Source organism: Equus przewalskii, unplaced genomic scaffold (assembly GCF_037783145.1).
Source record: "Equus przewalskii isolate Varuska unplaced genomic scaffold, EquPr2 ChrUn-13, whole genome shotgun sequence".
NCBI lineage: Eukaryota > Metazoa > Chordata > Mammalia > Perissodactyla > Equidae > Equus > Equus przewalskii.
In genome coordinates this window covers 14,481,190-14,497,536 of record NW_027228750.1, presented here as the reverse complement: position 1 = coordinate 14,497,536, position 16,347 = coordinate 14,481,190, and the positions used below count along the sequence as shown (strand labels likewise).

General features: G+C 32.7%; 1 protein-coding gene across 6 annotated transcripts in view; it reads right to left on the bottom strand.

Annotated features, from left to right (window-relative positions):
* The window catches only part of COL11A1 (collagen type XI alpha 1 chain), a 197,539-nt gene that overhangs the window by 127,042 nt on the left and 54,150 nt on the right, over positions 1–16,347 (bottom strand). For 2 of the 6 annotated variants that reach the window (XM_070608147.1, XM_070608150.1), the window contains exons 5-7: positions 7,790–7,918; positions 2,232–2,348; positions 1,564–1,656 (exon numbers count right to left, since the gene is read on the bottom strand). In XM_070608147.1, coding sequence (XP_070464248.1) covers positions 1,564–1,656; positions 2,232–2,348; positions 7,790–7,918 — 339 coding nt within the window. Of the gene's footprint in view, positions 1–1,563; positions 1,657–1,815; positions 1,969–2,231; positions 2,349–7,789; positions 7,919–16,347 lie in introns of all 6 variants that reach the window. The other 4 variants (XM_070608146.1, XM_070608149.1, XM_070608148.1 and 1 more) reach the window with 2 other exon arrangements.

Genomic DNA, 16,347 nt, shown 5'->3' with positions numbered 1-16,347 from the left:
CCAGAAAAGCCACATAAGTTTGACTCTCATGCCCAAAATAAAATATTAATAACAATATTAATCAAGATTTATAATTGCAATGTTTACACAGGGATGTATTACTTCACCACAGAGTTCTTCAAAGCAAATAAAATTTAAATTATAATCCTCAAAATTTAAAACAATGAAATAGAATATATCACCACTAAATCTCATAAAGAGGAAAGAATAAATATGCACTTAAAAGTAAAAATTATATCAATAATACTTCCTCAGGGATATAGACAAACAAACCTAGGACAATTTTCTATTTTTCATAAGCATTCCTCCTTACCAGTATAAATCTGATCATATTTATTAGGCAATTTTTGAGCCATACTATGATTTTGATGAAGTTCAAATTAAATAATTTATCTTGCTACGCTGCTTATTTCATTTCTACGCAGCTTGCTTTCTATGACACAGTGAATCTAGACGAACGAGCAATATTGAATAAATAAGCAGTATTCCACAAAATCATGTGAATGAAAAATGTGGTTATATGATTAATTTAAAATTAACTAAAATAAAATATCCAATGATCATAATATTTTTGGATTCTTAGACAAAGGGGATACACTATTTAGGGGGGAATTTGTATTATCCTGGATCAGAATATGACTATGTTCATAACTCTGAACCAAAAAACTGGATCAATTTTAGGTAGATAAATACATATCTTGAATCAAGATATCCATTTTTGGAAAATGAATAATTTGGACTTAGGTGAAACAAAATCTGTTATCACCCTAAAATGTTATTATTCTAAATTGTGTGTTTGCATGTAATGCACCATTGAATTTATTTGCCTCGCTGGGACACATTATATATATTTTCTAATAACTAAATTACTCAGGTATTCTTCATACTAGATATGCCAGGTATTTAACAAAGTTAACCTGAAATATACACCCATTTTTTCATGATAAGAAAGTATGCCTAATATAAAATTCAGGAAGATTGTTTGATTTGTAGCTACATGTACTTACATACTTTCATAGAAAAGAATGGAAAGGTTAAGCTATATTATTTTAACCATAATTAACATCACACTCCTAACAAGTTTGAAAATGTAAATAGCTATTAGAATCCACTAAGACTACATTTTATCAGAAAGCTTGCTGTCATAAAAATTCATAATTATAGGTCAGATGAAATAAATTCTAATTGTATCATTTGACGATACAATTTTCACTTTAGAGGATTTTGCTCCTCACAGGATCATGTTGTGAATGCCCTTTGTCACAACATGTTGAGAAGTTTGCTTAGTTCAAAGAGCAATCAAGAAAATGATAGCAGCCAATTCAGTTTGATCAATTTAGCATTTGCATGAAGCAGAGTCATGCAAAACCTGAATTGACATTGATTTCAAATCAACTGTTTTTAGTAGTAGCGAACCAATGCTATCGCTTCTCTTATCTCAGTAAAAGAACGAAAACATCAAACTTTCCAGAGGCAATAGATTCTTCCAGAGTGAGGTATATCAAGATATAGTCCGCATTTTAAAGTATTGGACTGTGATTTAATACTGTCTATGAGTATTACCTCATTTGGTCCAGATACACGCCTGGGAGCTTCTGTCTGGTAGCTTTCTACAGTTCCATAGTTGTATTCTTGGAAATCATCAACAATATTTGCCTAATGATAAATTCAAAAGAAAAGCAATGAGTAAAAATGAAAGGTAATACCAATCTATTAGCCAAATGAGTATTTATCTAGTTGGGTTAGGACAATGACTCATCATCAGAGATCTTCCAGCTTATCTAGGAGAGATCTTGATTGCTTTTTCTTTGCTACCTTCACCCCTAGTTTGGCCTTTGCTGCTGCTTGATAACTTTTCTTCTTCTTGGATGCAAATTTTTCAGATTTAGGGGGTGTAAACTTTTTGGACTTTTCCTTTGAGTTAATGGCCACTGTCCTCATCTTCTTTTTGAAATTGGATTTCTTTTTCTGTAAAATGTGGTGAAAGATGGAATGGAAAACATAAATAAAGGGAAAGGGAAAAAAAGAGCATGGATGAAGGGAAGGATAAGGAAAGCAAAATGAGCATCATTCCTTCAGGACAGCTACTGTCAAATAAAAATCTCAGTTATGGGTTTGTAGAAATCAGGTGAATGAAAAGTTTATGATAAGTTTGAGGAGCAGTGGACACAAGGAACCACAGGATGACAAACATCAGGACACCATACACAAAGGGGCTTCTTTGTTTTTACCTCAGTTTGTGCTATTGTCTCCTCAGTTACAGTGGGTATCTCTGTTACACTTTCAGCTTCCTTATATTCTGCTTCCCCATACTCATAGTCATATTCGATTATATCCTCAGGTGCATACTACATTGCAAAGGAAAAAATACCAGGCGATTTTGTTAATTGCAAGAAATACTATTAACAAAGTGGGAATCATCTTCTTAACTTTTACTTAGAGTAAAGGTTAAGAGACAAGGAAATACTGTTACTTAAATGTTATTTTGTATTACAAGAAGTATTACACTGTCTTATACAGAGTATAATAACATAGGCAGGACAAAGCAGGTTTTCTAAGAGCAGAATAGTGGTTAAGGTGGTGAGGAAACTAAAAGTTTTGAATACTAATTCAAACTTTTAATTATTGAATATTAATTTGAGCATAGCAATTATGTACTTAGACACAGTTGTTAAATATTCATGTAATTTTGACATAAAAATTGCTACACAAGGCCCCTCCATAAGAATTTCACAGTAATTTCAATGGGTACTTTTTTTCATTAAATTACACATTTAAAAATAAAAATATGGAAAACAGTCTTCCCAAGTATGAAAGAACTTTCATATCTATTGTGAGATGGAGAAGAGAATGGAAATACAAGGAACATGAAATGAGTCTATATTCTATTTGGAAAACTGGAATCAATGGAAAAATAAAATCTAAAATTTACTTAGAAATCTAATTTGCTATAGACTTACTTAAGATTAAAATAAGCACAGAATACTTGTAAAGCATTAAAAGTTCAAAATTAGACCTGTTTATAATTAATACATATTTCAATTTTTAAAAATACTGCTTTTTTCTCTATCAAAAAAGAGCATAGCACTTAGATATCCTAAACTATTTAAACTGAACTCAAATTGGAAAGTACTATTTTATACTAGATTTTTCTGTATTAAAAGAACTTAGTTGGAGAGAGGTATGTTTCTTAACAGAGAGATGCGCAAGACAATCATACATATTGGATGATGAGGAAAATAATGTGTTCAGCTTCAAAAACAAAAATTTTCATCAAAATTTTAATTTTAAACAAGAATATAGATGTTGTGAAACATGTTTTGATCAAAATAACTGTAAATACACTAAAGTCATATGTAGCATAAAATATTAAGCAGAAAACAACAAATTAAAACTCTAATATAAATACATACAGCATTTATATATATAAATGCTAAAGGCAGTCTATTTGGAATTTCCTAAGTATTATATTTCGTAAAATTCCAATTACACGCCAACTGGACATCTCTTGATATTTCAAAGTTGCCAGAAAATCCCTTTTAATCTGCCAGAAAAATAACTGTTGACTACATGTCTTTTAGAGAATTGTGATTACTGTGCTTTCTAAAAAGCTCTATTGGCTATATCAATGCAAACGAGCACAAATTTCACAAAGACATATAATGAGACATGTCCAATGCTGATCCCTTGGCAATGCTGCACATCTGGCCCTTAATGAAATCCCCTCACTAGAGTCAACTTTTCTAGATGGTTCAGCTGAAGGTCATATTGAAATATAAATGCAGACATGCCTTTAGTGTTCTTTCTGTCAAAAATTCCAATTTGATAAAATTAATGAAACAGATTTATAGTTTTATCTATCCAGTAATAGCTTCATTATCAACGAATATACATTTGAAGTCCTTCAACAAAGCTTTATTCTAATTAGAATTTGTGTAGAATTTGGTAAAATAGAAAGACTCATGTATGGAACACTGAACATTTTTGTCTCTTCATGTCTCTGCAAGCAAGATATAATGCCAACTATTTCTAGGAAAGTTAATGTAAGCATTATTAATAACATCATTAAGTAAATAAAATAATTACTGAATTTAGATACATATTAAAAAGACATTAATGGAGACTGAATATTGTCTAATGAATAATTTTTATATAGTTATGGTCATCCATGTTGGAATAAGAAATATTGGATTTATGTAATTAGTAGCTGCCAGCTTGAAGTAAAACATAAAAAAAAAGATTTGCTAGTCTATTTTACGTTTTAGGGTTTTAAAACTAAGCTGACATTTCAGAATCACGTGCATCTATAACAAATTATAAAAAACATAAGACAATAAAGACATGAAGAGCTGATTTTAAAAATGAACAATTTAAATGCATCTTAAATGAAGATATATATCTCAAAGAAGCTAATTAACTTTATTACTCTTATATCACGTTTTTTTCTTGTAACCTTCTTTTCCTCTCTCCTAACCTCCATGATTCTTTCCTCTATTTAAAGTCTTTCTAAATGGAGACCAGCCAGACTAGCTGTGGTTGTGGAATAATGGAGGAAACAACAGATTTCCCTTCTTAGGCACTAAAGCACACCTTTCTTAGAGCCATTCTGGAGCCAGGGACCAGAGTCACTGCTTCTGTTCTCCTTCTTTATCTAAACAACATCCTCCTTTTGGTGGTATTGAGTATACTTAGGGCTTTGCTGATCTACATGATGCTTCACAAGCTATTTTGGGGGATGATTCTCCCTTCTTACTATAGAGTTTTTAGGTGTCTTAAAGGCAGGTAAATAAGAGAGAACTACTTGTAATCAATCAGTGAATATATGCACAAAGATGTGCACGTGAAATGATCTCAACTTTGATCTGTGAGTAGCCTAGCTATGTGAGGCTATATATTTATAGTACGGTGTGTGAGGAGAAAGAATCTTCTAGAATTATATATTATATAATTCTAGTCTTCTTCTAGAATTGTCATAAAATCTGTTCTTATCTCTTAGAAAAATAGTGGCATCAGTAAATATTTGTGCATCTATGAGAACTAGACTATATGATAGATATTAAGTGCAAAGAAGATTAAGGTAACAAATTTGAGGAAGTCAATTGTCTTTTATGTTTCTTTATAAAATATTGGCTTTCTTTTGCTTCATTTTCCTTTTTCATCCTTTACAAAAAGAATGTCAGTTGCCTACCATATATAAGGCATTATAGTCTGCATAATACATTAAGAAAGAACTATATATACATTTAACATCTAACTTCTTTGAAAATAGGAAAATAATCTAATTTGAGAAAAGCCATCATAATTTCAATATTAGTCACTCTTTTATATGTGTTATCGTGTAGGCTCAAGTAGAATTAAAGTCTGATGATATTATCACTATATTTAAATCTACATCATGTATTTCGCTCTATGATGATAATGCAATGGTATGCCAAACACATAAAAAAATGAATTAGAATATAATATTCAGAGGATATGAACTAGACAAAATTACAAGCTGGAGAGAGCACATGAGTTAATTTACAAGACAAACTGACATATTTATTATCCATATTAGAATAATAAATATGCAATGTCACAAATTTATTAATGGAAAATTAAGCAATATAAAGTACAACATCTATGGTTGATGCTTTATATTGCATTTTATGTTCTTTATTCACTGGCAAAGAACATTGCATTCCTATTTTCTATAGGTAGAACACCCGCAGATGAATGACTCAAGTGCGTATTTGTAATATAATGACATACTAATGACTATAGTTCAAAATTAATTTAAGAGCTATTTACTAATTTGCTTAAACAGTTTTTTTCATACTAGCATAGAATGATTGTCTTATTATTGAAGGATAATGTAATTTAGAGTTAGGGAAAAAATGAGAGCTGATTCTTGAAAAAAACTTTTCATTGTCACACATTCAATATACAAACTAAGAGATGCTCTCTCTTACTGCATCACCCAGCCAGATTTTCGTGCAGTTTTTATCATAGTAGTATGTTGTTTTCACCAAATGCCTCAAGCAAAAACAAGTTTGGCTTCTCAACAGAATATTAAATATATGTATCAACAACTAACGTAGAAAAGGGCAAGTTCACTTTTAAATAAACAAGAAAAAATAGATAAAAAATATTATTTTGCTTTCAAATAACTCAGCTTACCTGACACAATAGCACTAAAACAAGGGAATAAAACACCTCAAGATGATATTTTAAGAATGCATACCTTCATTCTTCCAAAAATCAGAGGCATATCTGTTGCTAAAAAGAAGAAGACTCATCTTTCTTAAAATAGGACCAAAATAAATCTCATCAATCTTGAACATGTATACGAAATGTTATAAATTTCAATATGAATCATCCATTCTCTCTATGATATTAAAGTGCTAAACCCAGTGGGCATTTTACCTATCTCTTTGAATTCACAGAAAATTGTTTTAATAAATCATGAGAGAATAAAAAGAATGAAGCACTTGAGAATTGTGAAACAAGGTAATACAAATATCCAAGTAATTTCTCTTTTCTCTCTCATATTTGCTTTCCTGTCAGCTTCTTAGGACTTTATCCTGTTTTAAAAAAAACATTAATAGTAAGTCATGGAAAAGATCAGTGCAACAGAATTCACTATCATACCCTAAAAAGAAAAGTAATGTCAAAAAATGTATTTCAAGCATTTAAACGGTAAAATGCAAAGTGAATTCACGTGAAGAAATAACAATAAATTAAAATTAAAAAATAAGATCCTAACTTGTTCTAAATAGTAAAACTCGAAACGTGGCACCTAGTAGTATATTTAGAAGGCAAGAAGAATGTTATTTGAGTGATTTTCAAACATAAGGACAGTCTTGATGTTTTCAAACTACTACCCCACCTTCTAAAATTTAATGCTCTTCATCTTGAGAAAAAAATCTAAAAATATAGTTTTGCTGCAAATGAAAGACTAAATTCCTTCCAGTTTGCTTGCCTTTTAATTCCCAGAAAATCCACATCAAAGGATTTTACCTAAAAATCTGGATAAAGCGTACACTGTGCTATATTATTTGTTCTTTGGGGTATTCAGATCTGATAAATTGCCATCGCTATGCTAACTTAGACACACGTATTTTTGTTCTGAGAGAGAATCGAGTATAATTTCACTATGGTGAATTTTCTTGCAAAAGTAGCCTGGAAGAATGGTTTCACACGTGAATTTCAAATAAAGTAACAAAATATTGATTAAAATATATGAATTGTTTTAGTTACTGCAATCTGTTCATACTGATTTTCATTTCATTGCTCTGTATATCAAATTTTGTGCAAGAGAAAGAAAATATATATATATATCAAGGTAGAATGGCCCTAAAAGATTCCCTCTAAATATTCAACACAGCCTGAAAACTTCAGGATAACTCCAATGTCATTTTCTCATCTGCATGAATTGTCAAAGGCCTGGGGAAATGGCAAGTACACCAGAAGATATGTTATCCTTATCTTGAGGCTGTGTTAATTATTTAAATGCTAAGGGTAGAAATATAGCTTCTAGAAATTATCGTTTTCTCACCTCTCCAAATATGAAATATGCTCATATACACAGTATACAAATGAGGTATCTCTATTTTTAAGAAATTTAAGTGACAAAATATTTAAAAAGAGAAAAAATATATCAAAACACTTCTTCAAGTCACTTCTTCCTAGAAACAGTAAAACACAAAGTATAATTTAATTAAAACAATAAAGATATAAGCCCCAAAACTGCAAGATTATATCTATACTATTGAAACGAGAAAACCTGCCCTGATCTCACGATTCTCACCTCATCGATCTGAGGTTCCTGAGCCTGAGCGGCCTTGGGCGCTGACGAGTCACAGTCTGGGCTGTAATGCTCACAGTAGTCATACGCTGCTTTGGGGTCACCTATGATCAACAACTGCTGGATGTCCCCCTGCCAAGAAACATACATGGATGTAGTCAGCAGATTCGAACACACATATGCCTAGGGCAAGATTCATCCAAGACAACGTGTAGTTTATTTTTAAATATCTGAAAAAGAAAAATCACTTACTTTTTAATGTTAAAAAAAAAGTCATCGATTGAGAGAGAAAATCACACCTGTTTTAAAATCAGCTCTTAATTTTAAGCTGTTATTCTGCTTAGTGGTTTAGAGAATCTATACTATTTGCAGGCATCCATTTGCTAAAACTTGATTTTACTACATTCCCAGTTTATTCTATATGGAATAAAAGAAATGAAATGTAAGTAATAAGCTGATAAAAAAAAGTAAATAAAATTTAAAAACTGTAAATATATCAAGACAATAACGTATTTCTAATATTAAGTAACTAAAGGGTTCAGTTGAATTAAACCGAATTATTATTGTTAGGCAAATTTATATGAGAATTTTTAAATGAAATATAGATCCAACTATTGTGTTCTGTTAGAGGAATCGAATCAATATCAAAATAAATTTCTACTTACAAAGATGAATGAGAAATGCAGAGGCCAGAAAAATCCAAATTATAAATAAAAAAGCATGACTTTGGTATATTTTTATTAAGAAAAAATGGAGCATCTAAGCATACATTAAAACTCACATATCTAAAAATCTATATAATCTTAATAAAAATAGAAATAATTAATAATAAGGTTATCTAAAGAGTTAATTTCAGGAGGTTCTGGAAACTGTAAACAAGAGAAGAATCAAAATATTCTGCTCTTGAAGCAGTTTGAGTATTTCCAAATGGGTCTAATTCAAGAAGAAACTAGTGTGATATAAATCTATGGTCACGATCATATTGATTCAGAATTATACTCAGGGCCAGAAGAACATTTGAAAATCCATTTGACTTGATGAATCAAGTCGCTGTAAGTTTGAGCACATGAGTCTGATTCACAGAATTCCTGATTCCATTTTGAATAATTTCAGCCATTCCAGCTCCCTCTGCATCTTATGAACAGGAATTATTTAGGGCCTGATGAAAATGTAGACATTAAATTTAAAAAGTCTCTAACATGGAGTGCTAGGAAAGAATTCATAGTACCTTTATACTACAACACTCATTTATTCATCAACAAGTGTTGATTGAGAAAGTATTATCCACAAGGCATTGAACATAGTACCAATGGAGGTGGAAATATAAATTTAATGTAATCCCTGCCCTTTGGAGAATGCAATCTAGTGGTTATGATTTAAAACTGTAATAAAATGGAGGATAAAATTCATAACTTGAAAAAGATATAAGCAAAGTATTAAGAAAAGTGCCAAGAAAGGGGTATAAATTATTTAATTCCAGCAAGCAATCATTTATTAAATACTGTGGTTACTACCTGTGGCATAGTAATTATTTTTATTTGCATTGTTCTTTCACCTGTCTAAAAAGCACTTTATATTCTCACCCTTAAAATTACCACTTATTCACGTGGCTCATAAATCCACATTTCCATTACTACATTTCTCCTTTAAAAAAAATAACAGCTTTATTGAGATATAATTTACATAAAGAATTTATTCTTTCAAAGTGTACAATTCAACATTTTTCAGTTCACTCACAGAGCTGTCCAACAATCACCACTATCTAATTTCAGAAAATTTCATCACCTCAAAAAGAAACATAATAACCATTGACAGCTAATCCCTATCTCTCCCTTGCCCTGGCCCCTGGTAACCACTGGACATTTCATATAATTGGAATCATACAACATGAGGCCTCTTGTGACTGGCTTCTTTATGTTTATCATGTTTTCAAAATTCACCCATGTTGTAACATGTTATCAATACTTCCTTCCTCTTTTGAAATAATGGACAGAGGACATTTTGTTTATCTTTTCATCAGTTACTGGAAATTTGAGTTGTCTCCACTTAGCTGTTGTTTTGCTACTTGCTTTTTAGAAGTCTTATGCCTTTTTTGTTACAGTATTTCTCTACTTTTGTCTTCTTTTGTGTTAAACAGATATTTACTAGTGAACAATTCTAATTCTTTTATTTCTTTTACTGTATTTTTAGAGGGTTTTTCAGTGATTACTCTGGGGATTACAATTAACATCTTATTTATAACAACATTTTTCAGATTAATATCAACATAATATCAGTATCATACATGCCGCTGTTTTCTGTCCTCCCTGGTATCTGACGAGACATCAGCTGTTAATGAGAGTCTCTTTTATGTCGTGAGTCACTTTGCTCTTGCTGCTTTGAAGATTCTTTCTTTGTCTTTTGATTATTTGGTTATAATATGTTGGGTGTGAATTTCTACAATTTTATCCAACTTATAGTTTGTTGAGATTATTGGATGTGCAGATTAACATGTTTTATCAAATTTAGGAAGTTTGTGGTAATTATTTTTTTGAATATGCTTTCTACCCTTTTCTATCCACTCTTTCCAGAACTCCTATTATGCCTATATTGTTATACTGTATGGTGTCCCATAGGTCTCAAGTTAATTCTTTCGTTTCTTCATACTGAGTAATCTCAATTGATTTTCAACTCCAGAGTGTCTATTTTTTTATACATAAATTCTATCTTTATTTATATTCTTTATTTGATGACATCATTCTTTCTTTGTTTTTTTGCAGGGAAAGATTTGCCCTCAGGTAATATCTGTTGCCAATCTTCTTTTTTTTTTCCTCCTCCCCAAAGCCCCAGTGCATGGTTGCATAACCCAGTTGTAAGTCATTCTAGTCCTTCTATGTGAGCTGCCACCACAGCATGGCAACTGACAGACAAGTGGTGTGGTCCATGACTAGGAACAGAAGCCAGGCCACCAAAGTGGTGAGCACTGAACTTTAACCACTAGGCCATCGGGGCTGGCTCTGATGACATCATTCTTATACTTTCATTGAGTTAAGTCATAGTTTCCTTTAGCTTTTTTTAACATATTCATAATTGCTGATTTAAAGTCTTTGGTAAGTCCAATGTCTATATTTCTTCAAGAACAGTTCACACAACTTTTTTTTTTTTTTCCTTTGTATGGGATATAATTTCCTGATTCTTTGCTTGTCTCATAATTTTTTGTTGAAAGTTGAACATTTTAAATTTTGACTCTGGGAATCAGATTCTCTCCTCAGGGCCCTGTTATTGTTTTTGTTTGTAGTTGTTGTTGTTGCTGTTGCTTGTTTGTTTAGTGACCTTGTTACGTGAAGTAATTCTGTAAGTGAGTATTCTTTGTCATCTGTGGCTACTGACGTCTCTGCTCAGTTAGGTTAATGGTCAGCAAATGACTGAACAGAGATTTCCTTAAATATCTGGCACCAATAAGTATCCCTCAGTTTGCCAAGAGGCTTTGTGTGTATATTCATGTGTAAGCACACTATCAATATTGCAACAATTTAAAACTCTGCTTTAGCCCTCATTTCTTGCTGTATAGAGCCTCAAGGTCAGTGGTATGTGAGATATTAGGGTCTCTTCAGGTCTTTCATGGACATGTACACAGGCCTTCTACATTCCCAAGAGTATACTGAAGGTTTTCAGCACTAAAGATATTTCATTTCCCCAATTTTTTTTAGTGTTTTTGTCTGTCCCTTGTCTGTTCAATATGCTAACATTTAAATGAACATTGCCAACTACCTGCTAAAGATTTTCATCTAGAATGTATCATTATCAACAGAAAAATGACCAAAATTAAGGTGTCAAGAACCAATAAAGTCTCACTGGCATGAACTATTATAATATTTAGGCATCCTTGAGATAGATTTTGTTGAATTCATAAGCTTCTCCACTATCAGATTTTGCTTTATTTCTTCCAGTTATTTAGTCATTTCATTTGATCATTCATTCAAAAGTGTTATAAAAGTACATGCAACATGTACAGGTAACACTCAAATAAGGGAACACCAACTTTATTTTCCAGTAAAACATGAAATAAAGTAGAATCAGCAAATACCCATCCACAAACTATATGGTTTATAATAGTCACCATTATTAGTGTTTCCAACCTCAAAATTACTTATTTTCCTATGTCATGAGACAATACAATTTAACCAATCAAATTAGATTATTTCTGAGATTTTTCAAGATTCTTCTTTTTAAATGGATAGGAGAGTTTCCAATATTTCTCTTATGTCTACTGATTTTAAACATGCTCACAGGAAATGAATATATGTTCTTAAAGTTTATTGACAGCATTTCTCAAACACTGACAAATTTAGAACACTGAGTAGTCACAACTGAATTATTTTGAATGAATAACAACAAATAACAAAGAGAAATCTGAATACACAATTCTTCATTCTGCCATTAAAAAAAATTATGAGGGCCTGGCCCCATGGCCTAGTGGTTAAGATCAGTGCACTCCACTTCGGCAGTCTGGGTTTGGTTCTGGGGCAGGTACCTACACAACTCATCAGTGGCCATGCTGTGGCAGTAACCCACATACAAAATACAGGCAGACTGGCAACAGATGTTAGCTCAGAACAAATCTTCCTCAGTAAAACAACAACAACAAAAAGGAAGCATCATTGAGTACATCTTGAATACTGGCATCATTGAGAGTTTCAATTAGAAATTCTGATTTTTGAATTTTCTCCCGACTTTGCCATTAACCACTTAGAATTATGCAAGTCACTTACTCAAATTCATCATTTGTAAAATAATTGCATTTACAGATCATATCTAAGGTCCTGTCCAGAGCTAAAAATTCCATACCTAACTTGGAGGGAATATACTGAACCAAATGAAACTGCTGCAGAAACACAAAGAGTTTACTTTCTTATATGCATATGGTATTTTTAAGTATTTTTTTGAGAAGAATATTGGTTTCCTAAGTGCTTACTATTCTAGTTAAGGCACTTGACTTCATTAAATGGAATTCTGCCAACCTTTCCACTATAAATTCTTATTACAGGTGTTTAACATCCAGCCATAAAATATACTACTGGAAAGAAACTGAAAAATTCAGTTAAAACTCTACAATACTATTTTCCCCTGAAGGCATTTTACGGTGTTTTATGTTAATCATATGACATGTTGTGAGCCAGTCCGTAGATAAACAAAAGCATCCTGACAGATTGAATGAACTAAATATTTAGATTCAGTAGTCATAAAAATTTCCACAGCTGGAAAAGAGAGAAGTTACCAAGTAAAACTGGCATCTGTAGCATACGGTATGAAAAAGACATCCTCCTCCTCTAGCAATCTACAAAACCAAGATTGGGGTTGATGCAATTACCTTGCTATCTACAGCTATGTCAGCTAGGTCTATACCTTAGTATTTGCCTGTAGACAGGATGAGACTAGAGGAGGGAAGCAAAGCAAATGTAAGAAAACTGAGTAGAAGCTATCTACAAAGATGAGGTGCTTCTGAATGGCACATGCATTGCAAAAGGATGCTGCCGCATTTTTATCAAGACCAATTATACAAATAATAGCATATCCTCCTTTCAAAACTACAATAATGCACAAATTCTAACAATTTTTGTTTGTTTTGTTTTATATTTTTGTTTGTGTATACATATATACAGTAACTCTCTATAAGGTCTAGCTATTTCTATTTTCTGTACTATGAATATATTTACATCATGTTCTATGAAATACACATTTCATAGTTAATACAAATTTAGCTTTTAGTTTATACACATTTAGTTAATACACATTTAGCTTTTATTCCATGTGTAAGAAATTACGTTTATTGGAAAAATGTGGTACAAGAAATTGGTGTTTTAAGGTCACATGTCAAAGTGTCAACATGGTCTGAACTTTCAGATTCAACTCCTTATCCTATGTGCAGCCAACCAGTGCTTGGTTGAAGTCAGTTCCCAGCCTGAGCATTTACTGAATTTAAAGCATGGCAGCTGACTCCTGATAACAAGCAATGGAAAACCAGGCTCTGATCAGCCGTCGTGTTCAGTTCTATGTGATAGAACACTCTGATCTGTGAATGGATTTTGTATTTGGGATATAATAAGATCACAAGAACGGCAGAGGAAATTCAGATACAACCAAAACAGCTAATGCAGAGGCTGGATCAATGTTGAACTATAACTGTTCAAATAAACAGTTTATTTATAAACAGTCTCTCTTGAATGTCAATCTGGCAACCAATAACTGTACAATCCCATAAGACTTTTAATTCTACTCTGAATCTTGGAAGTGTTAAATGTTTAATATTAAAACTTGGATGCTACTTATATTCTAAGAGGATAATTAACTTTTGGTAATATCTGGAAAAGAAGACTCCAAGTATCTGCTGACTATGTATTTCACTGAATTTCAGAAGTTTGTAGCATTAGAAATTTCCTCTCCTCTAATACTGGAGTAAATCACACAACTGCAATTAGATTCTGTGAAAAATAAGCAGCCTCTAAATTTCCCACAGCACATTCTTGCTCCATTAACTTCCAACATGTGGGTATCTCAAGAGGAATGAATGCTTTTATGAAATGCTTCCCGGAAAAATCTTGCTATGTTATGAGCAAACAGGAGTTAGTTTGATGAAGATGGAGAGGGAAAGAGCATTAAACAGAAAAAGCATCTTAAGCAAAACTTTGGAGGCATGAAACTGTACGACAAAGTCAGAGAAATACATAGAGTGCTGCACAGTTGGAGAGAAGGCCCTATATGGTGATAATGAATAGGGAGGGTTGACAGTAGAAAGAGATAAAGAGGAGACAAATTTAAGAAAAGCCCCGTTGCGTGAACTCAAGTCTAAAAGTTATGGAGTGTCATTCAAGGACTTTGAACGATGGAGTAAATTGATCAATGGTGTATTTTAACAAAATCACTATGACAACATAGTGGAGAATGATTTGGAAGCTGCCAGTATGGAAGCATCAAATCAGTTAGGAATCCATCGCAGTTAAGTGTTGAGAAACTGAAGTAAGTCAGCAGTAGCAGGAATGGAGTAAAGGATACATACAGTTGAGATATTAGGAAAAAATATCTGCAAGATTTGGAGACCGGATGCTGATAATGGAGTGGGATGGGAACGACAAGGAGAGATACAGGAAAGTGCATCAGAGAGGAGCACAAGGTGATCAGTTTCTGAAATGAGCAATGAATGATAGGACGGCAAAACCATTTACTCAGTTAAGAAACATAATAAAAGGAAAAGCTGGGGATCAACCTCTTAAGTCTATGAAGTGGAATAATAATTAATGATTGTTTCCAGAATAAGCTCAGTTTTTCTTTTAAGAAAATTGCTCTCATTTACTTTTGAATTTTGTCTCCCCTCTACCTGCAGACTATCATCCTGTATCACTGAAGCCAAACCAAGTTATAAGAATCAGCAGAAAATTTCCCTTTAATGGGAAAGCCCATTCTTCCTTCTGTAGCAATTTATATCCATTTTTTCACTGATAATCAAGGATGAAATGAACTTGCCTAGATGTAATGTCATGAGCTGAATTGTGTCCACCCCAAATTCGTACGTTTTTAAGTCCTAACCACAGAATGTGACTGCCTTTGGAGACAGGACCCATAAAGAGAGAATTAAGATTAAATGAAGTCATTACAGTGGGTCGGCATCCAGTATAACTGATCTCTTTACAAGAAGAGGAGATTAGCACACAGGCAAAATAGAAGGAAGACTATGTGAGGACACCGGGAGAACGTGGCCATCTGCAAGCCAAGGTGAGAGGCCTCTGCAGAAATGAACCCTGCTGACATCTGGATCGCAGACTCCTAACATTCAGAACTGTGAAAAAATTAATTTCTGTTGTTTAAGACACTCAATCTATACTACTTTGTTGTGGCAGCCCTAGAAAACTAATACAGACTGAGTTAACACGTTTGTTTTTATTTATACTTCACAAGTCTTGTCTTCATAACAGAATCAAAAACAGCACCTCAAAAAAAGTAGTTTTGGGACCAGCCTGGTGGCGCAGCAGTTGAGTTCACACGCTCCGCGTCTGCGGCCTGGGGTTCGCCGGTTCAGATCGTGGGTGTGGATCTATGCACCACTTGGCAAGCCATGCTGTGGCAGGCATCCCACATATAAAGGAGAGGAAGATGGGCAGGGATGTTAGCTCAGGGCCAGTCTTCCTCAGCAAAAAGAAGAAGATTGGGGCAGATGTTAGCTCAGGGCTAATCTTCAAAAAAAAAGAAAACAAAGTAGTTTTGTTTATTTACAACTGAGGTAATATCTGACTGTGTCCAGGGACTTGTAATAAACAGACACTGTAGACATATTGGCTGATTTAATTTGATAAGTAGGTTATAATACACCTAACAGTATCACTATGTGTAAATATCCCTCAGTCCATTGGAGGTAATACAAAGTAAGAATAAGAAAGCATTTGATTTCAGGTATAAATAAAGAATTTGAAGGGAACAAGTCTTTAGGTAAACTTACCAGAGGTTTAAAAAACTTTATCAAATTAAATTATGCTACAGTTCATACTGATGTTAAATATCCACTTATATGACTATTTTAAAATGTTTTT